This window comes from Cydia fagiglandana, chromosome Z (genome assembly GCF_963556715.1).
Source record: "Cydia fagiglandana chromosome Z, ilCydFagi1.1, whole genome shotgun sequence".
NCBI classification, from domain to species: Eukaryota; Metazoa; Arthropoda; class Insecta; order Lepidoptera; family Tortricidae; genus Cydia; species Cydia fagiglandana.
Genome location: NC_085959.1, coordinates 31,409,169 through 31,435,560, shown reverse-complemented (window position 1 = coordinate 31,435,560; position 26,392 = coordinate 31,409,169). Strand labels below are relative to the sequence as shown.

At 40.6% G+C, this 26,392-nt stretch overlaps 3 protein-coding genes across 4 annotated transcripts; 1 reads left to right on the top strand and 2 right to left on the bottom strand.

The window, feature by feature from the left end:
• Positions 1–392: 392 nt before the first annotated feature.
• On the bottom strand, positions 393–13,886 carry LOC134678847 (cilium assembly protein DZIP1). Its single transcript, XM_063537553.1, has 9 exons — positions 13,671–13,886; positions 7,737–7,804; positions 7,009–7,176; positions 5,264–6,007; positions 4,899–5,153; positions 4,134–4,603; positions 3,454–3,604; positions 2,047–2,987; positions 393–1,019 (listed from the first exon to the last, which is right to left on the bottom strand). Exons 1-9 carry the CDS (start codon positions 13,783–13,785, stop codon positions 650–652), a joined length of 3,282 nt encoding a protein of 1,093 aa, XP_063393623.1. The 5' UTR covers positions 13,786–13,886; the 3' UTR covers positions 393–649.
• A 1,560-nt stretch (positions 13,887–15,446) lies between these two features.
• Positions 15,447–25,169, bottom strand: LOC134678857 (opsin-1). 2 transcript variants are annotated; one of them, XM_063537574.1, is made up of 9 exons: positions 25,158–25,169; positions 20,022–20,170; positions 18,994–19,114; positions 18,614–18,731; positions 18,275–18,488; positions 17,758–17,905; positions 17,202–17,312; positions 16,650–16,816; positions 15,447–16,042 (listed from the first exon to the last, which is right to left on the bottom strand). In XM_063537574.1, exons 2-9 carry the CDS (start codon positions 20,147–20,149, stop codon positions 15,916–15,918), a joined length of 1,134 nt encoding a protein of 377 aa, XP_063393644.1. In that variant the 5' UTR covers positions 20,150–20,170; positions 25,158–25,169; the 3' UTR covers positions 15,447–15,915. The 2 variants fall into 2 exon arrangements, with proteins under 2 accessions (XP_063393644.1, XP_063393643.1); XM_063537573.1 differs by lacking the exon at positions 25,158–25,169 and adding an exon at positions 20,635–20,785.
• Positions 24,467–26,296, top strand: LOC134678860 (DNA replication complex GINS protein SLD5). The gene is made up of 2 exons (XM_063537576.1): positions 24,467–25,117; positions 25,718–26,296. Exons 1-2 carry the CDS (start codon positions 24,541–24,543, stop codon positions 25,789–25,791), a joined length of 651 nt encoding a protein of 216 aa, XP_063393646.1. The 5' UTR covers positions 24,467–24,540; the 3' UTR covers positions 25,792–26,296.
• The last annotated feature ends 96 nt before the right edge of the window (positions 26,297–26,392 follow it).

Below are 26,392 nucleotides of genomic sequence, written 5' to 3'. Positions count from 1 at the left end.
GAACCAAAACCCATAAGAGGAATCCGACGAACGGGAAAAAAATAGTTTTGGCGTGTATCAAGAGTTGACACGTTCTTAAAACATTCGTCTAAGAATAATAGAAGGTATCACGAGGGAGCATAAGGACATTTTCGGCGCGGGCGTACATTGAAATGAATCCTGAGCGTAGCGAGGGATACAAGTTTTAACTCCCAAGGTTGAAAATGTTGAAATATTTGCTACCATGTGACACCAGCGTGTTCACCCTATGGGGAAATTATCGTTTCAATGTAATTGGTTCTTCAACAATGACATAATATGCTAGGGTGACGAGAAATAAACACGATTCTTTGTTGAAAAACGGATTATTTAATTTATTTATTAGAAATAGATAGTAGTTTACAGTACACATCTACAGCTCAAATGTAGGTACCTACATTTATCAAAACGCGTCTCCGTTCAGACTGGCGTAGCTATTTCCTTGCTTGATAGCTTACTGGCAGAATACATAGTACAACTATAAATAATTCAAGCTTTGATCGAGACATCATCCAGTTTCATTGTTAATCGAATTCAAAAATACGATTAAATTAAAAAACCTGCTATATGCTAAAAATGCCTTACATCATTATTGGAAAAACCTGATACTCTAAAACTGCTGGATAGATTTCTAAAAAGAATCTTTTTCATTCTTATTAGTTACTCCATCAACGCTAAAATCAGAAATGTCCAATTCACTGTCATCTTTTCCAGCGTTATGTTTTGGTTTCACTACGCTTATATTTTTTTGGCTCAATACTTTGGCACTGTCGGACTCGTCCAAGATTGAGCTGCCGAGGCTCGTGTTGCTCCCGCCAACGTTGGAAGACTTGGTCATAGGCCCTCTTAATACGTCAACTCCTCCAAAAAGTGCGGTGGAAGGTGTCTCGCTGCGACGTGCTAACTGAGCCTCTATAGTTTGCTTTAGTTCAGCTATCTTTGGACTTTGTCCGACATTCACGCGTATCTTGGTATCACTCTTTATGGGTTCATTTTCGATGCTGTAATGTAATTAGGTAGTACACATTAAATTATGTTGACAACTACATAAAATTCAGGGTAAAATAAATTATTTCTGGTAAGTATGACAGTTGTCATGCCGCCGAATTTCATGGCGGTGCAGTAGACATGAACATTCAAGCAAAATGTACGTCTGGTATTAGTTTTCGTTGCTAGAAATTGTAATACAAATAAATTAGAGCTAGTTTACCTATAACTATACAAAACTTCTATTCGCTCTATTTTTTTATACAGGGTGTCCCAGAATTCGACGTCAAGCCGTAAACGGATGATAGACCAAGTCATAACAGTTATCATAAAATACAAAAAAAAATCCAGCTCATATTCTTTAAAAATTATGGTCACTTTAAAAATTCCCTTAAAAAATCCACACCCTGTGACTTGGTCTATCATCCGTTTACGGCTTGACGTCGAATTCTGGGACACCCTGTATACGTAGAGGAAGCGGGGTAGTTTGATACCCCTTTTTAGGGTTTCGTAGTCACCTAGAAATCCTTATAGTTTCACCAGGTCTGTCTGTTTGTCTGTCCGAGGCTTTCCTCCGTGATCGTTAGTGCTAAGAAGCTGCAATTTGGCATGGATACATAAATCATGCATTGCGACAGAACGGTAAAAGTTACAAAAAAAATTTTTTTAGGCTACCTCTCATACAATTTTTTTTTATTTCGTTATTTTTTGCTTTTTCCCGATAGTGTGGGGTATCGTTGGATAGGTCTTTCAAAACCAATAAGGATCTCCTAAAACCATTTTTTGATTTGTTAATATTCCCGGAAATATGCGCTCCGAAGGAAAAATAATTCAATGGTATGGGAGCGGGTTTATATGACTTAAAAAAAACGGTTTTGGGCCACAATGAAAGTACTTACTATAATCAGCATATCAAATTCTAATGCAGACACAATAGTTTACCGTCTATTTTGCTTTTTACCACATGAACGTCTTGTACCTAATTACATAATTCATTTTGATTAATTTTAGTCATTAATTTTGCTAAACCATAAAACTTACCTAGATATATCCCATTCATCATCTCCGATGTTGATTAACCCCAGTTCGTATTTATCATCGCTTTTTTCAGTTAAGCTTTGTGAAGGAGACGCGCTAACTGATTTCATTTGTATAGCATCCATATCGAATATCACTTTCTTCTTATTGAGTGACGATGTCGAAGATGCATTTTTCAGAACGCTCTTAGTTTGTCTAGGGCTACGATTACTATCAGTTTTGGGTACTTTCTTAATCTCCAATAGCTCTTGAATATCGTCATTACTTGGAGTTTTCTGCTCTTTATTATTGATTTCTCTATCTTCAGCTCCGAATTCCAGAATGTCTATTGCTGATTGAGTACGAATCAGATGATCGTCGTTACTACGACTAGTGTATTTAAGAATAGTATTACTATAATCTGCAGTCGCTGATGAGGGCCTCCGTGCCGGAGACCTTATCAAGTTGTCTATACTCCTTGCTGGCCTCTGGGGGATAGATGGATTCGTATTAGGTGGAGTTTCATCCGAGTCACTTTCTAAGTGACTTTGAGTTGGCAACTTAGTTTTTCTTTTGATTAGACGAGGCTTCACAGTTTTATCTTCAGTTGTCGTCTTGTAGTTGAGTCTCCTGTCGAAAATCTCATCTTCATCAGATACTGGCGGGCTCGAATGAGGAACGTTTGTGACTACTGGAGATTCAGGCGGAGTCTTTAGCAATCTCAGGGCTTTTTTAGCAAATTCAGAGCTTTTGTGTTTACTCTTGGTTTTTACCTCTTTGTTTTTAACTAAGGATAAAGCCTTGCTTTTAACATTTGATATCATCGAACTAAGACTAAATGCTTTAGTGAAAGCATTAGTAGCCGTCATATTATTTTCTAACATAACATCCGCCTTTTTACCGGAAGCATCTGAATCCAAATATGCCATGATAGTGTATCTTACTTGTTCGTAAGCAGGATATTTCTGAAAAATGTACAAAAAGTATACCAAATGTACAAAAAAAATTACAAGAAACATGAAGCACGGTACTTAGCAAAGAAACATCCTAAGACATAATAATTATACAATAAAACAAGAAATAGTACCTACAAACTTCCGGATGGGTAGCTATAAAATGCCTAAAATATTTTACAGTACATATGGTCCTATTTTCCCGCAGTAGTGCATAAAATAGCACTTTTCGTGCGTATGTCAAAAGTTTAAAGAGCTTTATGTACTGTACAGTACATAAAGCTCTTTAAACTTTTGATAAAATGTTGTAAGTTACACGTGCGAATAGGTAATTCGCAACTCGTGTCGATTGTTGAATAGTTCCTTCAGAATATTTTTACCAATTCCATGAATTACTTAGGCATTAGGCGTTTAAAGAGATTTTGGGGACACATAATATTGTAAGTGAAATTACACCAAAGTCTGAAATTATATTTACCTTCGTTTTTATTTCTAATTGCTGTTGTAATTGTGCTTTCTGTTTTTGAAAAAGGTTCTGGTTTAGTCTACTCTTGAGTGGGTCCACGCCGGCTTGCACAAGTCTACTGTTAACTTCTTCTGTAATTTTGGCTCGAATCACTTTTAGAGGGCTAAAATTAGGAGTTAATAAGTGATGGCAAGTATAGCGGATGACCGCTTATCAATCATAGTCTCCACTGTCCTCAGTGGATATTGATATTACTTAAAATATTTATACACAACTTGATGTATAAAGGGGCATAGTTGTAGTTAAATTGGTTAATAGTGCCCAAACAAGGTGCCCAAGAGGAACCTGGCCGCGTAGCCAAGATGCCGATCGCTTACGCTCCGTAGCGATCGAAACGCAACTGTCACTGTCGCACTAATATGGAAGAGTGATAGAGAGACATAATTCTTTTCGTTGTCGAAGCGAAAGCGATTGTAACCTTGGCTAGGCCGGCTGAGAGATTTTAACTAAGAATTTCTGAGGCCTTAAGAAGGAAAAAGCGTTATATGCTGGTATGAGATTAGGTAAATTTTGCCAAAAAAACTATTAAGAAGGAAAATGGGGACAGCGATTGGATGGAGAAGTGGTCGCACGCGGTAGTCCACTTGCCTCTTAATTACGTTATGTTTCGAACGAATTTTGCTGATCCTTACCTTCCTGGTGGAATTATAGGGCCGTTTTGTTGCTTAATAATCAAATGAGGAGATTGTTTTAATTGTTCCTTCTGATGTACGGAATCTTTCTTTGTCTTTTTTTGTTTCTGAGCAACTATTCTCTTGTCATTGGTTTTGTTAATAGAAATTGCTTTGTGCTTTTGCATTTCTGTATTATTTTTCTTTGACGGCGTATTCTCGTCATGCTGCTTTAAGTACTTCTTCACGTGTCCTTTTGATGCAGACTTTTCGTTTACTGTGTTGGCAGTTATCTTTACTGTCTGATTATTGAAAAACGTTTCTGAATTAGAAGCATCAGATGTACTGCTCGAGTCCATGTTTAGTAGTTCCTGAGCTTTACGATGTAGCTGCTCTAAGCTATTATCCTTCACGGCCGTGTTTGGTGGCTTAATCATTTTTGGTTCGTCTATTGGATCTGTATCATCGCATTCTTCCTGTGTATTGGAAACCTGTAGCCCGAATTTAATGGTATATGTAAGAACAACAAAAGGGGCCCATAGATTACCAGTTCGCCGGACGATATCAGCCTGTCAGTTGTTCGGAGCTGTACAATTTTGCGTTTAACTGACATGCTCTGATATCGTCCGGCGAACTGATAATCAGTGGGCCCCTTAAGAACACACACGATGGAAGCTACGATTTTTCTTTATACACTGTAATCCAGTGACATGTAGGTACATATGCCATTTGATAAATAATAATGAAAGCATTCGGAACAATAGTCGTATTCGTATGAATAGTTACCGAACCGCCGTCTGAAGAGCCGCTGGCTTGCGTGTGACGCAGGCGTTCCTTCAGCAGAGCCTCCAGTTGTCCTGCTCGCTGGCGCTCCGCCTCGGCCGCTGCTCGTGATTCTCGTGCTTCCTTCGCTACTTCGTTTAGTTTCTGAACCAGCATTTCGTACTGCTTTGATTGAGCTTCGTCCCGCCGCACCCAGTGTAACATTTGTTCCTCAATATCTTTTTTACGTTCCATGTCATCGTTATCACTTTTAATTTTCTGTAAATACAAAGAAACCAATAAATAACCTCCCTTTCGGCAGTCGGGTAAAGAAGCACTTGCGAGTTCACTCAAGCGTTGGTAAATAATTAAACGCTGGCTATATTTACTGTTTGAGTAAGCGCTTGCTGCAATGATAGTATTTCTGCGCCCTGGTCTTTTATTGTCTTATGTAGTTGTTCGATTATTGATTTGTCACTTTCATTAGGTTTTTCAATTTCCTTCACTTTCAAACTATTTAATGTTTCGAATATTTGATTACGTAACATGTCAATCTCTTTAGTGTGATTCGCTTGTTCTGTTTTTTTCCATTCTTCTAGTTTTTTAAACACGTCATCGTTATCCGCGTAAACCCCAACATCTCTCATTTCTTTAGATTTGTTACTCGCAACGCGGTCATTGGTTTTTATCACTTCATTGTCTATCAAAACTTTATTATTATTAGTGATTAATACTTCCATTTCTTTTATTTTCATTTTTAGTTGGTTTATCTCTTCATTGAGCTTATTACTTTCACTGTCAATTTTATTAACTTCTGTGGGTCCAGTCTGCTTTACGTCTCTTTCTGGAAGTTCATCTAAAAGCTTCGCATGTCTCCTAGAAATGTGACTTTTAAGGTAAAGTTGGTTCAAAAAAACTTTATCACATAAGTGGCATTTGTTGTACTGTGGGACTTCGCCGCTCGCAGTCGACGGGAAGATGTCTGCTTTATTTGTGAGTGTTTTTAGTATCATTGCCGCAATATTATCGTTCCCGTAAGGAAGAAGGGGTTTGTAGTGAGGTTTACTTTTTCTTCGTGATTTTCTAAGTTCGTCTTCTTTTTCTTGTAAATCCTTTTTCGCATTAGCCAGTTCCTGAAAAATAGTAAGATACTGTATCACCAACGATTCACTGACTGTATAAGATTCCTAAAGTCTAAGAATATCATGCCTGCCTCCTTCATCCCTCCGATCTTTATAATAATCGCAATAGCTAGGTTAAATAAGATCACTACACCTTATTAGTGCGTACGTATGTTCGCGATAAATTCAAAAACTACTGAACGGATTTTCATGCGGTTTTCACCTATAAATAGAGTGATTATTGAGGAAGGTTTAGGTGTATAGGTAACTTGTGTAACCCATGCGAAGCCGGGGCGGGTCGCTAGTATGTTATAAAACAAGACCATACACCGTGTCTTTATTGAATTCCGTTAACTTCGGGGTATGGTTAAGTACGTTTAGGAGAACTAAATGCCATAGTTAATTTACAAAATATTTTTTTTCCCCTTTTTTTTTACAAAAAAAAGGTATGAAAAGTAATTAAATCTAGCATATAGCGTTGTTGTAACACGGACATTACATTTAACTCAACCAAACAATTGAAATCTGTGACATATCAATGTCATTTCGAACATCGATTGGCCAAGATTTTACTTTAGTTTAGTAGCAAATGTATGAACTCATTCTAAACACTAATCAATATGTAAACCGGGCCTGAGGCAAGTGTACACGCTTGTAGAGGCCTTATAAGAAAAAAATTAATTATTGATTATCTCCGAAATGGAGTTAATAATTAGAATATCGGTGTCTTTGAAAAAGTTGCTTGATTTAAGCTCAGGAATGCACCCTTGCAATTAACGGAAATAAAAAAAAACACGGTGTATAATAAGAAATAGCAGTTCCGAGATTGCAAAGGCTATCTGTGTAACTGCGAAAGTATACTCTACTACCGTGTGAGCCGGATTGACTGCCGCGCTCCAGGAGTGCTTGAATCGAACGTTAGGTACTTAACAATTGTAATTAAACTATTTCTCATTCTTCGTTTAAACATAATTGATATATTAATAATATATAATAATATAATATTATACAACCTGTGCAAGAGTATCTATTTCCTGTCGCAGCACAAACACGCTGCGGTCGAGGTAGTGCCGGCAGAATTGCTGATACTCCACGGCCAGCTGAGCCAATCGGAACAGTTTCACCACACCTTCGTCAAGTATTCGGACGTCAAATTCTGACTCCAACACGCAGTCCAAAATCTACAAAGTCGTTTTGTAACGTACAGACAGATTACAGGTGAATCCCCCTAAAGTCAGAAAAATTGCCAATGCCGCGAATAAATAGGCTCTCCACCTGACACTGACGTCGTCAAATGCAGAGTGCATTCATCTTTGTAACCATAGAACCGTAATCACTACGCATACTCACAGATCAGATTTATTGTCTACTGTCGACGATCGGCCACATACAGCCGAACTGTGGATAATCCAAGGGACATGCGCGAAACCACATTTAATGTGTATGGGAATTGTATTTGACAAAAATTTGTAAAATGAGTCAGCTTAAGGATGTAAGGTAAGGTTTCCCTCCAGGGCCCGACTTATCTTTCCAAACTGTATAGTAGAGTAGAAAAGAATTGGTAAGTAGGTTGGTACGTAACATAACTATCTCAGTGAGTCTCTAGGTCTTTATCACAGGGTTAGGCTTTAAGATTCTAATATTCCACCATGATATGACACTTACCTAAGCAATGAGTAGTACTTAATTATTATTACCTGGGTACGTTTAAATAAATACATAGGTATAAATGGTTGCTTACGTCGTTCACATGCTGTTCTAACAGGGCGAATTTCCGGTCTCTTGTTAAACTATCAATATCGATTAGTCCTGTAATGGAGAATAGCATTAAGAAACAATTTATTTTCTTGTTGTGCGTCGTTCTTGCAGGTTAAAACCTTCAGGACTTTGTTTTGTTTTCGACGAGGCGTATTCAACATTTTCTGAATAACTAAAAAATTAGTTAGGTACCTACTCGCTACTTTGCAGTTAACTGCGTGGACTGCAAATCCTTGTTATTTTAGACTAGGTGTCGTAAATAGCTATTAGGGTCATGCATGTGTTAAATTAGTCTTTACGTTTAGGTTGCTATTTTTACTTTTGTATATCATGTTTTACTTTGTGCTCGTATATTATGTTCAATGAATTGCGTGGAATGTTTTATATCTAGTTATAAGTCTAGGATTCATGCTCCTTTCATACGTGCTTAATATTGTATCTATTTATAAGTCTAGGATTCGTGCTCCTTTCATACGTGCTTATAATTAACGAGATTGACAGAAATAAATAAAACTCACTCTGCATATAATGCCCACTAGTTCAGAGATACAAATCGCCCGGCCATTCCTATATAAACCCGCGCCATTTGTAGCATATTCAGAGAACTCAGAGAGCTTAACTCTATCACTTGCCTGAACACTCTCCAGTAAATAAACTCAGATATATGTGTTTTTATTTCACACAACACATATTCCGGTAAATGGAGGTATAGCGGACTTCGAGACAGCACGACGGCCAGCGCGTTCCAGCGGCGAGTTTCTACGCTTCACCCAACGAACCCCTCATCACGAAAAGTTACAGTCTACACTCCACAGTTTGGTCCTTTTGAAGCCGGATGAAGATAGAAAAACGTACGCGCTGAGTTTCAAGCGACATAGCTTAATTCAGAATCAAGATAGAAACACGTACGCGCTGAGTTTCAAGCGACATTGCTTAACTCAGACGGCAAAAAAGAAACAAGTACGCGCTGAGTTTTAAGCGACATTGCTTGACTCAGACGGCAAGACTGAATAAAGAACGCGCTGGGCCTAGAGGTTCGCTTCGGCTCAGACCCAACCCCAATACCTTTCCGTACCCATTTACCGGCTTGCCGGTCGGACCGTGCAGCGTGTAGGTCGTCCTCCGCTCACGTGTCCTGGCAACTTTCGTTGCATGTGTCACATGGTTGATACCCACACACTGCTTTCGAACGTTCTAGGCATTGCACTTTGCCATTGCGGGAGATTCAGTGCCACGAGGGATCCACGCTACGCCTAGGGCCTGGCGTTACGCTCGGTAACGGTCAGTCATAGATATAGGCAGGTCAAGTTAGGGACCCCCGCGTGTGTTAAGTGAAGTGAAGTGGTTCCAGCCAGAAAGATGTCCGAAAAGGAAGCAAGGAGCCTACGACCACGCACCAAGGGCCCGCCTGCGCCCGCAGCCAGCATGGACACCCCTACCCCCTCGTCCGGTAAGACTACGTCCGGCGAGACAAATACGTGGAGCAAGGGCACCAGTGGCAACCCGAATACTACCGGTGGAAACGAGTCGGTACACTCGGAAACGTTAGATGCCACGGTAGTAAATCGTAGTAGGTCAGGTACGCTAGTGAATAAAGACGCCGATGCGCCGCCGTCGCCGTCGCGGGCGCCGTCTAATCGCGATTCACATAAAAGTCGCAAATCGGTTAGGGAACGCGATAAACAATTGGCCGTGCTAATGGCCGAGCTCGAGGTTCATAAAGCCCGTCTGGTCGTTGCTAAGACAGAGTCCGAAACTGCAAATTTACGGCTGCAGGTTGCGCAACTGAAGGCGCAGTCTGTCGGCAGCAGTGACGCGACCGTCGAAGAACGTACCAGAAGTTGGGTAGAACGACAAGCGAGGTTACAGCACGAGATCGCACAGGAAAACGTTAAAATCCCGCCGCCGAAACAGACCGCGCCACCGCCGCCGCGGGCAGCCGTCGAACGTACTAGCAAACCAACCCCGCGCACTTTAGAGGTACCGCACGGTACCTACGCGCCAATGTACCATAAACCGCCGGAATTACCTGCATTCGGCGGAGATATCTCCGAATGGATATCATTTAGGGCAGAGTTCGAAGATACGTCGCCCATGTTTAGTGCCGTCAATAACGTCAGTCGGATTAGGCGCGCACTTAAGGGCGAAGCTCGGACGGCCGTAAAATCAATAATGTACACGGTTCAGGATCCGTACGAGATAATGGAAGCGCTGGAACGGCAGTTCGGCGACCCTGAGGAGATTGTTCTTACGGAAATTCATAACGTTAAACGCATGCCGCGTTTATCCGAAGACAATTCTAATATAACCTCATTCGCCGCGCATGTAGCGAATGCCGTCGCCACCATTAGATCCTTGCGTCAAGAGAAATACTTGCACGCGCCTGAGCTCGTGAATAAAATCGTGGATAAGTTGAATCTGATAGTGCGCTATGAATGGGCCAAATACAGGCAGTCTAACGTAGAATCACCCGGGTTAGTTGCGATTTCCGAGTTTCTTAACGAAATTAGCACTGCGGCCAAGCGCATAAACCGACATAAGCCGTCTAACAGGTCACGGAATGCAGTGAACGTGGTTTCCTCTGTGCGCGAACCGAGCAGATCGAGCCAAGCTCTCTCCGGGTCGCGCGCCCCCACGTTCTACCGTGACACGTCTGACGAATCACGGAGTGCAGTGAGTGCGGTTTCCTCTGTGCGCGAACCTAGAAGATCGAGCCAAGCTCTCTCTGGGTCTCGCGCCCCCGCATTCTACCGTGATGCGTCTAGTAGATCGCGAAGTGAACGAAGCGCGGTTTCCTCTGTGCGCGGGCCCAGTCGATCGAGCAGCGCTCTCACTGGGTCCCGCGCCCCCGCGTCCTTTCGCGACTATAGTTCGGATTCGGAGTCAGATTCCCGCGAATCATACACACGTGATACGAGAAATAGATCGCGTTTTAATAAATCGACCGTAGCTCAAGTAAAGCACCGCGATAGTAATTTAAAGAAAAAGCCAGCGTCAACCAGAGCTCAGCCCAGGCAGCAGACATCGTCTGTCTCTGTCTCGCGCGATGCGTGCGCCATATGTAAGAACGGCAAAGAACACAAAGTTAGTGAGTGTTCGAAATTTCTAGCCGCGACTATATCTGAGCGATGGGACTTGGCAAAGGGTGCTAAATTGTGCTGTAGATGTTTAGGCGCGAGTCACCCTAAGCCTTATGGGTGTCAATATCTCGCGTGTGGCATGAATCAGTGCGAAGCCGGACATAATAAACTATTACACGGTCGAAACGCGGCCGCGTCCGCGAGCGGTAATAGAGTCCCGGCAGCACCTGCAGTACTCAATGTTAGACTGCCGCAGACGTGTCACAAAGTCATGCCTGTAGAGGTGTCGGAACCGTTAGGTACCGTCCAAACCCTCGCGCCACTTGACGAAGGCGCGACAATGACTTTGACGCTACACGAAACTGCGGACAGAATCGCGCCCGCGGTACAATTGGTTGGGCACGCAAAGCCTAATACCGCGGACGACGAGGCCTTACAACTTGTGAAACGGCATTCTGAGGTAGAATCATTAGGCGTTTCGCAAAAGTTGCCTCGGGTCGACCCCGACCAACGTGCGCTAGATTTACTAGAAGCCACCTGCGAAAAGATACCGGGGGAGCAAAGGTATCGCTCGGGCTTACTTTGGCGGTCAAATAACGAGAAACTCCCCGATAACCAAGCGCAAGCATTGCAACGGCCGTACAGTCTAGAACGAAAGCTAGACCACGATGCGAAACTTAAAGCCGAATATGCAAAGTGTATGTTGCTTGACAAAGGTTACGCGGAGAAAATGGACTCGCCACCGCCCCCCGAGGCACCGCGGACGTGGCCTCTAGCGCATTTCCCAACTTTTCACCCGCAACGCGGCAAAATGCGATTAGTTTGGGACACGGCCGCCACAGCTTGCGAACGTTCGCTTAACAGCGCGCTGTTGGCTGGCCCCGACCTGTTAAAGTCACTTTTTGGCGTATTAATGCGCTTCCGCGAAAGTAAAATCGCGGTGTTAGCCGACGTCAAACAGATGTTTTTACAGATCGAAATAATAGAGCAAGATCGCGATATGTTACGTTTCGTTTGGCGGACAGGGATCGATTGGGACAGGCCTATATCCGTCTCACTCGCACCCGCGTGGCGATCGTTCATTGATAATGTACGGTTAGTTCGCGCCACCGCTGGTAGTCTGGTTGCCGCCGAGGTTTTCAAAGCCGTATTGCTCGCTAAGAAAACGTAAAGAAACTGCATGAAGGTGACGTAGTAACGAGGAACGTGGCCCAGAGGCGTAATCGCCCAGCTATATCCTGGCCTGGATGGCCATTGTTCGCACACGCGCAGGTGACGTCCGCCGCCCAGTTTCTAGACTCATCCCCATTTACTCCGCGCATGAAGACGGTGTTAACACACGTGGGGGAGACTGTCGTAAATAGCTATTAGGGTCATGCATGTGTTAAATTAGTCTTTACGTTTAGGTTGCTATTTTTACTTTTGTATATCATGTTTTACTTTGTGCTCGTATATTATGTTCAATGAATTGCGTGGAATGTTTTATATCTAGTTATAAGTCTAGGATTCATGCTCCTTTCATACGTGCTTAATATTGTATCTATTTATAAGTCTAGGATTCGTGCTCCTTTCATACGTGCTTATAATTAACGAGATTGACAGAAATAAATAAAACTCACTCTGCATATAATGCCCACTAGTTCAGAGATACAAATCGCCCGGCCATTCCTATATAAACCCGCGCCATTTGTAGCATATTCAGAGAACTCAGAGAGCTTAACTCTATCACTTGCCTGAACACTCTCCAGTAAATAAACTCAGATATATGTGTTTTTATTTCACACAACACATATTCCGGTAAATGGAGGTATAGCGGACTTCGAGACAGCACGACGGCCAGCGCGTTCCAGCGGCGAGTTTCTACGCTTCACCCAACGAACCCCTCATCACGAAAAGTTACAGTCTACACTCCACACTAGGGTTATTAAACCAATAGAAAAAATAATGATCTACAGCGAACGTACAGCAGATTAAATAAAATACCATACAAGTGAGAGTCGAACTCGCCCACCGAGGGTTCCTTACAAATTTAACATTTTTTTGTCATATTTTTCGTATTCAGATTTTTCCTGTAGGTACTTGTAGCATAAGATAAGACTATATTCCTTGCCAAATTTCATAGTTCTAGCCTAGAACTTCTAGGTCAGCGTAAAATACCGTAATTACACTAATTACCGTATTAAGTAAATACTGATTTCATCGAGAGTGTCGAAATAGACCTTTTTTGCGGCATAAACCCGTATCCTTTTACAAGCTTTTATTTACTTTCACCTGACCGTTGTCTGTTTGTCGGTCTGTAATCAAATCTTGCAAGTTAAATTTGATCCACTTCCCGGTTTCCGATTGGGCTGAAATTTTGCATGTATAGGTATGTATAAATCGGATGACATGCAATATTATGGTACCATCGAGCTGATCTGACATGGATGGAGACAGGAGGTGGCCATAGGAACTCTGTGGTGAAACAACGCAACCTAATTGTGTTAGGGGTTTTTAGAATTGTCTCGATGAGTACCTATTAGTTGTCTGTCGTAAGAAAAGTACAGTCAGCGATAAAAGCTTGTACCAAAAAATAAATTTTTGCCAAAAACTTATTTTACGTTAACTTTAAAAGTTTAATTTTTTAACAGCTTCAAGGGACTGTATACCTGCAAATATGCTTAATTTTAATTTCAACACTATACTTCCACGCATTCCAGAGATCGCGGTCTTGGCAAACAGAGAGACGGATGGACCGACAGACAGACCGAGAACAGAGTGATCCTAATAGGGTTCCGTATTTCCTTTTGAGGTACGGAACCCTAAAAATGGACGAATATCGAGGTAGAGGTACTTACTAATCTTATTCCAGTCTATGTGAATCCGCGGTCTATGTGTATTGAAGGCAAATCCTGTCTCCTCCGCTAATCTAGGGAAGTTATGATGTAGTTCGTAAGAAGTTTTACACGCCATTTTTGGTTGATGTTTCCTTAACTTACAATTACATTGATAAATGCTACACTTAAATAATAGTTAGATTTCGTACAACATGCTTGGCATGACGTAGTTACTGATTGTTGACTACAAGCAATGTTGATGTCCACGTTGCCTAGCAACGCTTGCAACTGCAGCGGCAAACAACGGGAACCAAAGAGAATATATTATAATAACTACATCACTTTAAAAAGTTTAGTTGTGTATAGATAGAAAATAGTATTAAAATCACCCCAATACAAACGAAAGGAATGTTTTCGTTCATTTTAATTAGTTATTTGTTACAAGGGGGTAAAGTTGCTGATTAACTGCACATGCTAATATACATATACCCGAGCAAGCGAGTTGCCAAAATGGAACCACGAGCGTAGCGAGTGGTTCGAAAAATGGAATCTTGAGCGCCGCGAGGGTTTCAAAGAACGAGGGTTAAACAGAATTTGCCCCCGAGTGAAAAAAAAATTTTCACCACACCAACCCAAAGATAGTACACCTATGAACTGTAAGATATCAAACAAAATTAAACCAAATCAAATCCAAATGAATGTTATTATATGTACATATATATTTATCATTCAAAATCATCATTTAAAAGTCATTCTACCAGCAAACATAAGAAAACAACTCAAAGTTTGCATTTGATTACTTTGCCTCACATGTGATAAAATGCAACTTTGTTATCAGTTTTTAAGAATCAAGAGAGCCTTTACCAGTTGGTGTGGTGAAAACTAAGCTAACCTATTACTTAATTTTCTTGGGGTTGGTCGAAAGAGCGGTGACTTTGAGGATTTAACTTACAATGCGTATGATGGTCGAGCTGGGGATGCTCCCTCTGAGCCTCCCACCTATTCCTGTGTTCAATGGTCACGCCCAGTCACGCCATTCACAGAAACGATTATTTAATGACCACATATATATTTACAGGAAAAAATAGGTCCAATAGGTCTTGGATTATACATTATACTTACTTTAGGTACTCTTTGGGTCTTGGTAAGATGAGGATGTTTTTCAGACTGCTCACTGAGCATATAATCACTACGTTTTACGTGAGACTGCTATGGTGACGTAATTATTCAACTTTTTACAGTGACAAAAGCTCTAAACAAAATAGGTATAATATTTAAATATAAAACACAAGTAAACCTCTTTACAAGAGCAGAATACGTCACAATGCGTACCTGTAGTTGCCTGTACCCAAAGAGTAAAGTAAGTATAATAGGTACCTGTACCCCTCGGAGCTGTACCCTCACCATGAGTTTTATTACGCGGCCTTAAACGCTATGACATAACAATTGCGAATGCAATAGAAATGTCTAGTGATTATACAAATGGACTGCGTTATGGAATAACGAACTAATAAGTAGTTCGTTATAACGAACTAAGTAGTTCGTTATTCCATAACGCAGTAATAAGTAGTTCGTTATAACGAACTAAGTAGTTCGTTATTCCATAACGCAGTCCAAATGTCAACAGGTGGGTCAATGCAGAGTAGTATAATAATATATATATATGAGTCAATGTACGAAAATCTACGGTATATTGGAACGGGTCTCTTTAGCTTTAAATAGGTTTTCGCAAGTCGCACTCTCGCACTCTAGCTGACTATTCTAGATTTTTTAGGGGTTTAATAATAAAAGTCAATGTAGAATGGTTGCAAACCATTTTGCTTGATAGTTAATTGTTTATTGATCCAAGTTACAGAGCGTGTCGTTGTCGGTTATCATCGTTCTACCTATGTTCTAAGAGGAGCAGTCTCATGGGTAAAGGGCGGCCTAGCGACATGCAGTTCATTACACATTTTTTTGTATTTTTTCGTATGTCGTCGGCCGATTTGAAACAAATGTATGGTACCTATAAGAAAAGTGTGCAACGTTCAACAAGAAACACAAAGCGTGAACTCAAAATATGCAAGAGTAGATTGTACAAAAAATACAATTTGATTCAGAATTGTCCTGAATATTTTGCAACCAGCACACGCTCTATGCTCAAGTTTATAACTTTGTACAAATGTAAATATTTTCGTATAAAAATAAACAATAACATCGCTTAGGCATATCGTGTATCCAATGGGGCGCGTGCGGTGTGGCGTCGGTGTCGGCGGGCGGAGGGCGCTCAGGCTGAGGGCTTCTCCTCCGAGACGGCGGTGGCGCCCGACGCCACGGAGCCGCTGTCCTCGGGCGAGGCCTGGCAAGACAGCGACGGGAACTTCTTGTACAGCTCGGCGCGGTACTTCGGGTGGCTGCAACCCAACACTAATTCTTATTGCACTCTCAACGGCTAAGTACCTTAATTAACTGCTGACATTAACTTAACCTGCTTACTATCTATCATACTCTTATTAGTAACTAAAGCAAGAATTTTCTTAACTATGCACATATAGATTAACCCTTTTATTCATAAAACTTTAGAGGCCTTTAAATAACTTTAGTCACAATTAATTAATAGTACTACCGTACAGAAAGGAAACTTCCTACCAAACCGAAGTTTGATAGCGGTTCAGCAATATATGGCACTATCCCTTTCGTCTATTTAGGGTTGTCAAAAATCACGTGATTATCTTATCTGTGTTCGTGCACGCAAAAGGAATTCAAGTGGTGCCAACCCTAATAATTGCTCGAAGCAATGCTGAGCCGAGCCGAGCCGAGCCGGGTTTGACCGAAGTGAGGAGTTTCGCACCCCTGCCTTAGTTAGATTATGTTTCATCCCAAAAAGACAAAGACAAACGATTATTACCTAGCTAATTGAGGTTTGTAGCGCGTTTATGAAAGAGGGGGCAAAAAATACAGACTAGGTTTTATATAATGAATGGTTAGTTTAGATATACCTAAGCAAAACAGAAGACTGACCTGATACCGTAAACAATAGGATTGTAGACAGCATTAGCCTTGGCGAAGAGAGAACCCCAGATGGTGGCCAGTGGGCTGATGTTAGCGTTCTCGAACACTCCGGCATAGTTGATCACCAGGTAAGGGGTCCACGCCATGAACCACAGGGAGATGGTCATCAGAGCGACCTGAATAATAAATAATGCTTTCTGCAAATAGGTATTCAGGTATTTTGCTTAGTCTATGCAAGTGGTGCCAAGGCACCGGTTTCATGCCGTCGGGCCTCTTGCCCTCGTATCGGCGACAAATAACGAGCTCGAGTATGGCCGCTTCAATTGAAGGGATGTTTACAAAAACAACATATTAACTGCTTAGAGCGGTTGACACTTTTTTAAGAACATTGTAAATCGTTTCAGGTGTCAACCAGTGTATCCAGTTATGTTGTTTTTGTAAACATCCCTTCAATTACAGTTGGATTTTGTAATTCGACGAGACCAATTGATTGACCATACCTACTAACTATTACAACGTGAAAAGGGCTGTTAATAGGCACTTCTTTGTAAGTTCATTTACCTTTGCCAGTTTGCACTCGGCGCTGGTGTTGGCGTTTTCAGATGACCTGAGCGAAGCGACGTTCATCTTCTTGGCCTGCTCCCTCATGGCTTTTTCGTGTGCAGCTACGGCCTGAAACACACGCTTTTCTGTTTAACAGTCCGTGTGTAGCATACTGGATTTGTTTACCGCTACTGGCGGCGAGGAAGAATGCATGGTAGCATACTTGTAACGACATCAGTGGTAGGTAAATGTGGAAATACAGAAACTTCGGATCTCGCAGATCACAGTAGTCGCAGTAGAGTACGATTACTTTCGCTTAGAAATGCCATGCCTGCGTTATTGCTTGTTATCCCTAACTCCACCTACATGTATGTCTGTTACCTCTTCACGCTTAAACCCCTGAACCAATTTACATGAAACTTGGTATGGAGATCACTTTAAGGCCTGGGATTTATTCCTATGTCCAAAGAAAGTTTTTATCAATCATCATCATCCCACGCAGACGAAGTCGCGGACAAAATCTAACTAAATGTGTTTAAATAATGAAATAGACAATTATATATCAGTTTATCACCTGGACGATGAAGAAGTAAGAGTAGATGATGAGCAGCAGAGGCATGAAGTACACGAACACCGAGTAGATGAGGATGTAGCTGCGGCTCACCCAGTCCTTGTTCAAGTAGTCGGTTCCGCAAGCGGTCATGTTGCCCTCAGGCACGTACCTGAATATTTGTGATTTACCGTTTTAATATACATAATATACAGGGTGTTACTGACCATCGGGCTTTAAATCCAGGGCTCGACTCTACTCGCTACTTTTATTATGGCACCGACCACCGACCGACCGAATTTTTTTTTACTTTTTTATACATTTTGGCTGATCAGATGTCGACGTTTTCTATGGAAAAGTCAAAAAAAATCCCCGATTTTAGGGTTGGTCCCATAGTAAAAGTAGCTCAGTTTAGCGAGTAAAATCAAGCCCTGGAATTAAAGCCCCATGGTCAGACACATACTGTATCTGGTATGGATATGAGCAATGGTCAGATTAGGTACGTATTCAGCCTTGTTCTAAGGTATGTAGTTTAATTTACCTGTTCCAGCCGAAGAAAGGCGCAAGTGTCCACGCAAGAGAGAAAGCCCAGATGCCAAGGATTCTCATCAGAGCCCCGTTGTTAGTCATTGGCTTGGCAGCGATGCCCTTTACGATGACATTGTATCGATCAAAAGCAATCATGGTCATGGTCCAAATAGAAGCGCAGCCGAATAGAGATCCCGCACAAGCGTACAGTTCACATGCCAGAGGTCCTGTTCGAAGTATTAACGAATAGTTAGTTCACAGTAGGTATTAGTTACTAGTACGAAGATATCACGTTTCACGTGCAATTTTCTTTGTGATAATGATCCAAAAGAACGTTTAAAGTCAAACTTACCCCAAACCCACGTTTCATTATAGCAATTGACTACCATAGGCCAAGACATGCAGCACATCATGAGGAAATCCGAGAATGCCAAGTTCACTACGAGTAAATTCGATGGGGTTTTGAGAGACTGAAAGCATTACAGAATACAATTAATTGTAGGTAACTAATTAGGTACCTAACGATGTACTATATATTTCATAAAAGATTCTGACTAAAGACTCACGCTAGACCGGGCCGGGGCCGAGCTTCCGGCGCTTCGTTTTCTATGGAAACCACCACGGGATCAGGTGATCAGCAATCAGCTGTCATAGAAAATTATAATATGTCGGCCGCCTCGGCCCGGGCCGACCCGGTCTAGCGTGAGTCTTCCTTAAGAATGAATAAATTACTTTAGTGCACGTGAAGATGTAAATGACCATTCCGTTGCCGGTGATTGAAACAAAGCCGAGTACACCAATGGTGAAGCCCAATAGACCGTGCCATAGCGGATTCATAGGAGGGAATTGGTACCTGTGAGAAAACAAAATACTTAACACATCGTGAAATAGACACATTTAACACATACACTGCCAACGTTCTGGTAGCGCTACGCTCGTAGCCGATCCCAGCGTTTTCCCGCTTTGTAGAGGAAAGCGCGCGACTACGCACAGAGAACCCGCCGAGCGGGTTCCCGGCACTCAATGTGTGAGTAATCGGGGTCCATCAGATCATCTTTTATGTCGATTGCGTCTCACTATTTTGTGGAGTCTGCCTGAGTTAGTAACGCAGCGTACTACAAAAGAGAATAGATAGTATAGAGGGCTATTGCCAAAGTAAATTTTGTAGTCACGGTACATTTACTGCCATCTATCGACACGATTAAAACTTAAAAGAAAATTGAAAATGTATAAATTAATCAACATATGTTTACGGATTTTGAATTTTTATTATTCCATACTAACCCATGTTCTATCACTGATATGTGTTTAAATTGTTAAATATCAAACGGTGTCGTCAACGCCATCTAGCCGACAATAGGCCAAAGGTATCTATTCGAGAATGACTTTTTCTTGATTTCCGAGGCACGTTTTTTTCTTAGACTTTATTTATCTTATACGGAGTTATAAATATCTCTGGTACTAGTTACGTAGGCGAACAACAGCGAACGCGAAGCGGTGCGATGCGGTGCGGGGTGAATCAATCCTTTGATACCTATAGAAGTGTCTTAAGCCTCGCCTCCATATCGCGCGGCAAACCATCGAACCATTGGCTCGCGCGGCTGCCGCGCGAATGTTCGATGGTTTGCCGCGCGATATGGAGACGAGGCTTTATGTGGGCGATCTCACTACGAACGCGAACGCCTTGGGCCCGCCGCCCGGCGCGCGTCCCGTTCGGGAGTTCTTCGCTTAGGTAAGACGCAGCGTAAGTGTTAAGTTACCAGTGTGGGTCGATCATGTGCAGCATTTCAGGCAGCACCTTGTCGACGACCGTCTGGTTAGCGGCGCCGTAGGCGGCCACCTGCCCGCCCCACGCCTGGAGCGCGGCGATTCCAGGGCCCGGGTCCATCGTTCGATGGTACTGATAAACCTTTGGACGAAAAAAACAGATAATAACACTTTTTAGATGCAAAAAGTGTCATTATTGATTTATTAGGTACCTACACCGCTCATTATCTACTTTTGCGACCTTTGCCCCACCATCGTGTTATTGTAAATTCATTCAATTGTTTATTAGAGTTAAACCAAGCCTGCAACGAGTTTAATATCACACGTAGCGCAAGTGTTATTTATACGTCATAATTCCATAGAAGATTGACGTTTAAAATAACACTTTCACTGCGTGTGCTTAAAATCGTTGCAGACTTATCTTGGTCTAACTTTTACTAGCGCTTACATTTTCTAGACATTATACACATGTGCAATTCTTAAATTTTCTGCTATTGCTATAAACTTAAATTTATAACATAGGCCAAACTGTTAAACTTAGTCAAAAAATAACATAAGTAAATATAAGTACAATAGGTAACCATTAGCATGCCGGTAGGTACTTACTTAAAAAGAGGAAATTCCTACGAGATGGTTATCCCAAAAATACTGAAGAAAATCGCTGCACGAACTACTCCAGTCTTAAGTATAGAATAACCAAACCCGTACGTGAGGGTGGTCGAGGCTGCAGGTTGGAGGTGACTCGCCGCTGCCCGCGCCACCAGCTCTTTATAAGTGTCCTCTGGATATACGTCATGGAGCAAAATCGATTTTCATAATTCAATATAGTTTTTTAATACGACACAATGCTTCAACAGGGTTGACGCTTCACCATCTGCGAAAAAGTAAAAAAAAAACACTTCTGTTAGCTTATTTCGGTAGGTATGTACACTTGTACAGCACTACATCATCAGCGTACTTAATGTATGGAGGTAGAATTTATTCAGACTTCCATTTTTACAGAGACGAAAAAAGGATTAAGTAAGTATTAATCGAATCTGTCGTGTTTGGCTATAGGTACTTACCTATCGAAAGTTTACACATTGCAGTACCTAATATGTATCTTTAACATTTCGCAAACTCCCTGAATCAAAGATTATTTAAAATTTGCTTGAGAAACCTATTTGACCTATTTCTGTCGTAATACCCGATTCTGCGGACAATATTCACAGCTAGAGTCTGGCTACTGAAATTTTACCTAAATTATTGGCGGGAAATTCAAAAAATCTTGGGCTGGTCACACTTTGTGTAGTAGGAATTATAGTTTTGATACTAGACAATATCTTTGATATTCTGTGCACAAATAAGGTACCTAAGGAAATAAGCTAAATAAACGTTTAAGTGCACTCAAAGTCAGCTCACATAATTTCTACCACTATTTAAAGTACAGTCAACGACAAACACACATGTTTACGTTCCAATATTTAGATTTTATAGATATTTTTCAGAACTTTTAATTTATCCGTTTCTTTATACACTTGTCCTATTTATGAGATTCAGGCATTAATAAATTCACGTACTTAATCAAAGTAATCGGCAAATGTTAGAACTAGTACTTAAAGTATCAAAATATTTATAGAGCACCAACCTCGTATTTTGTTTACATTTGGTTAGAAGTTGTAAACATTGCACTTTTTCATTATACAACGCTACACGTCGACTTCGCACATTGTCGTAATTATTTACGAGCTTAAATAATAGTTTGTGAACCTCACTCAGCATAGAAATTATTAATATTATTTAAAATAAACCCCATAAAAACCGCAAACAATTTGAATGAATGACATAAATCGACAACTGACTTTTAGCTTTTTTTCAAATCATAGACAATTGGTGATACAACAACGAAATATCTGTCAACAATTTTTGGCTAGCCAGACTCTAGGTACCTACTTATTGTTTATTACAGGCATTCGGTATAGTGTTAAATTTTTTTGACGCGATGAGTTTTTGAACTTTGTATGGAGTTTTTGTAATTTGTAGTCAGAACACAATACCTACTGAAAATGCAAGGTTTTTACACCCTGTATAAATAATGATTTTATTCAGGAAGGTTATTTAACAGAGAAGGAGTACCTACGTATTTTGTAGGTAAGTACTACCAATACTACCTTATGCGGTCGTAGGAGAGACGTGTCGTCGCTAGATCAGCAGATATTTATACTAACTAATACTAGGTACTCTTTGATCATCAGACAGAACATGACGGCAAATACGGCATTCCACGACGGGTAGATTTGGTCAAATTTTATAAGTTGAATTTTATTGATTGCTTATGAAATTTGTGAAGTAAAAACCCCGAATCTGATAGTAAAAATACAGACATAATATTTATTATTATTTAGTTGCTTCGGTGCATTCCCTGTCTTGAGTTTAGCCAGTTCGCTAATGTAGTTATGAACGCTATAAGACGCATCGAGGGGGGCTGTAACAGGATTACCCACCACCTAAGATGCACCCTGCATAAAGGCATTTAAGTAACTGGATTGTTGCAAAACGGGCCACGTTTCTGGAGTACCTTTACCTATAAGTAGGTATCTTGTTGGTCAGTATGTATAAAACATATTCCTGCGCAGGTGGCCTAGAGGTGAGAGCGTGCGACTTGTAATCTGGAGGTCGCGGGTTCAAACCCCGGCTCGTACCAATGAGTTTTTCGGAACTTATGTACGAAATATCATTTGATATTTACCAGTCGCTTTTCGGTGAAGGAAAACATCGTGAGGAAACCGGACTAATCCCAATAAGGCCTAGTTTACCCTCTGGGTTGGAAGGTCAGATGGCAGTCGCTTTCGTAAAAACTAGTGCCTACGTCAAATCATGGGATTAGTTGTCAAGCGGACCCCAGGCTCTCATGAGCCGTGGCGAAATGCCGGGATAACGCGAGGAAGAAGGATAATACATATTTCTATAAGATTTACTTAGTTATGTACCGGTGTGGTGCTCGTTCTCAAGACGTCACCCTGGTATAAAACAGCCATCTGCGCTAACCTTATTTACGTAGGTTTTTTTTTATATGGGTAGCTGAAGAAATGGTAGCCCTATCAAAACACAACTTCTGTATAGGGCTACTTAAGAGGAAAGGGGACGAACTCGCGTGACCGCTTCTCCATACAAAATTAGTCCCAATTTTCCTCTAGATAATACATATTAACATTCAAGACAATTATTAATAAAGGTATTATACACAATTTGATGAAGGTAAGAAGGTAGTAGATGTAGTAGTATATCTTAACAGCTAATTGCTATGCCCCTTAGTTATTTTATCTTTATATTATTACAAGAGAACTTTAAAAAAAATTACAATACGGAATTCGTTTTTTGCTTCTATTTCTATTAATAAGTAGGTACGTTTATTTTCCCGATATTTATAAGAATTTTTACATATAAGATTTAAATATTTATATACAACATTTATACATAAAAACTAAATATAAAATACTAGGTATAATAACGATCTAATACGGCGGAATTACGGAGTAAATTTTTTTTTTAAATTACTACTGGACTTAGTGACTTAGAGCTGTGTGTCGCTACTAGTGTTAGGTGGCCCAAACCCAAAGGCTGGCCTTTCAGGTGGGAACGGGACGTCGTTCAACAAATTTATAGCGTTGTCTCGCTTGGACATATCATATCATTGCGTGCGTGTGCGGCTAGGCTAAAGCCATAATAACACTACGCTACCGCACCAAAGTGAGAGCGAGAAAGAGATACCTCTTTCCCGCTTATAGGTGCGTTACCAAGGTCGCGGTACGGTAGTGTGTTACGGCTATTATGTATCCAAATCAAAGAGTTAGACCAAAAAAAGTCTGCAGCGATTTTGGTAGCACACGCAGTGCAACTGTTGTTTATACGTCACAATTTCATAGAAGTTTGACGTTTAAAATATCACTTGCACTGCGTAGGCTATCAAAATCACTGCAGACTTTTCTTGGTCTAACTTTATAATAGAATATATACTTGGTCAAGCAGATCTTGTCAGTAGAAAAAGGCGCGAAATTCAAATTTTCTATGAGACGCTATCCCTTCGCGCCTACATTTTTCAAATTTGCTACCTTTTTCTACTGACAAGATAAGCTTGACCAACTTATATAATCCAAATTTGATCCAAATCGGATGCGCTATTTGCCAGATCTGTGGAGCACTGAACGCATGGTGCGTTCAGATACCACTGAAATTAGGTATTGACGAATGGCACAAATGAGATTAATGTTTAAGGGAAAATTTTAAAATAACTGAACTTGAATCAAGAGTGCCTAAAACCTGCTAAAACATAATTCATTAACAATTATTATTCCTAAGTTTAAAAAAGGAAACTAAATTTTATAAAATACTATATATTTCACAGTATATGAACGCAACTAAGATCTATCATTTCAATCAATCAAATTGTAAACTAAACGATACGAACTGAAATTTATGTCTGTTTTATTCGTTATACTGCTGTAAAAGCTTGTGTAGTTAGTTAATTGTGAAATGGATTTGAATGATGATATAGAATTAAGTGAAGACGAAGAAATCACAGTAGAAACAGTGTTAAAAACAGTACAGTGCGCATGGCAAAATGAACGTTTAGCGCCAGAAATCCTACCCCACCGCAACGATATGGTAGAATGCATGTTGGGACAAATACAGCACATGGAAAGAAACATCAACAAACTCCCTAAAACGGATCTTAGAGCGTCCATTCATAAAATGGAATTAAGTAGAATAAAATTTGTAATATGTAATTACTTAAAAACTAGACTACATAAGATAGAGAAATTTTGTATTCCCATAGTTAATGAAGAAAGACAACGAATAGAATCAGGAACCAACTATCTGACACCGGCCGAGTTCAAATATGCCCAGGAGTATTTATTGAACATGGAGAATCATTTAAAAAAAGTTGTTTTGAATAAAGTGCCTGGCAACATGCAAGGCCTGGAATTGAGCAAGCTGGCAGTATACCCTAACTTACACAGTCATGTGTTCCTGAAGGCGAACGACACCATCACTGGAGTAGTCCTAGAGGACCAGCCTGGAGACCAGGATGAAGAAATAGACTTGGAAGGTAAGGACTGTGCGACTTCCATCTAAGTATACATTTAAACTTAAAAAGAGTATAAGTGACTGCATGTATAGCGATTAGCGATAGATAGTAGTAGTAATTTGTCAATAATAAAGAGCATACTTCAAATTAAAGGCTGGTGATGCACTTACCACCCGCCTGTGGCCTATTTTATAAAGCTACAAGTTACAATTTACAAGCGGAAGTCTCGTTCTAACACATAGGGTTAGAAAGAGACTTCCGCGTGTAAATTGTAACTTGTAGCTTTATAAAATAGGCCACTGGTGTTATGAGTGTCCATGGGCAGTATTGCTTACCATCAGATGATTTGTCTGTTTGTTTGCCACCTAGGTATATTATAGAAAGAAAGGTTATAATAGTAATGTGGACAATTGCCTATAGAACTAGTAGCACTTAAGTAAGTGCTCTGCAACATTCCTAAAAACTTGCCTACTTTAGAGCGGTCTGGAGAGTCAGGCCCCCGCTTCAGTCAGGAATACCTGGCCAGATTACATGACATTCAGCTTATTCAGAATCTCAGTAAACTAAAGAACAGAGCTGTACCATTACTTCTTTACTATATAATATCTTCATATGTTCCAGATGGATCACAACACATCCTGCAGTACAAACCAATAGCTGAACTAGTCAAAAACGGAAAGGTTCAGTTAGTGTGAGAGGAAGTGCGGCACTGTACAGAACACAGTAATAAGTGGTTGTGTAAAATGCAGGCTTCAACACAAGTCTGCGAGATAACATAAGCCATATTGTCATCACAATACTATGCTACATTCAGTGTTTTTAAGAATAGCAATTATTCATATGGGTTTTGTATATATATACCTATTAATCAAAAAATTTGTATACACATAAGTGATAAGAGTGAGTGAAATGTAATTGTATGCAATATAATGAATTGTCTTCACAACTATGTACAGTTACAGTCAAGGTCTTAACCTCCAAAGGCCCAAGGTCCTACCTATAGTACTTATTCAGTTCGCTGAAATTTAAATCATATTCAATTGGAACAGAGTCGCATTTGTTTTGTTTCGATCAATTTTCAAATAAAATCTAAATCAACTCTATTCCCTGCACTAGGGGTTCAAATTTCGGTGGCTAATTCTGGATTTTTCATTTGTATGACTGGGCCTTAGGAGGTTAATTATTGACACAGGCAAAGCAGCAAGCTTATTGCCTGGACATTAATATAGTAGTTTCTTATGGCTACTCTACACGATGGGCCAACGCCGGCCACTCCAAGGGACACAGCCATGCGGT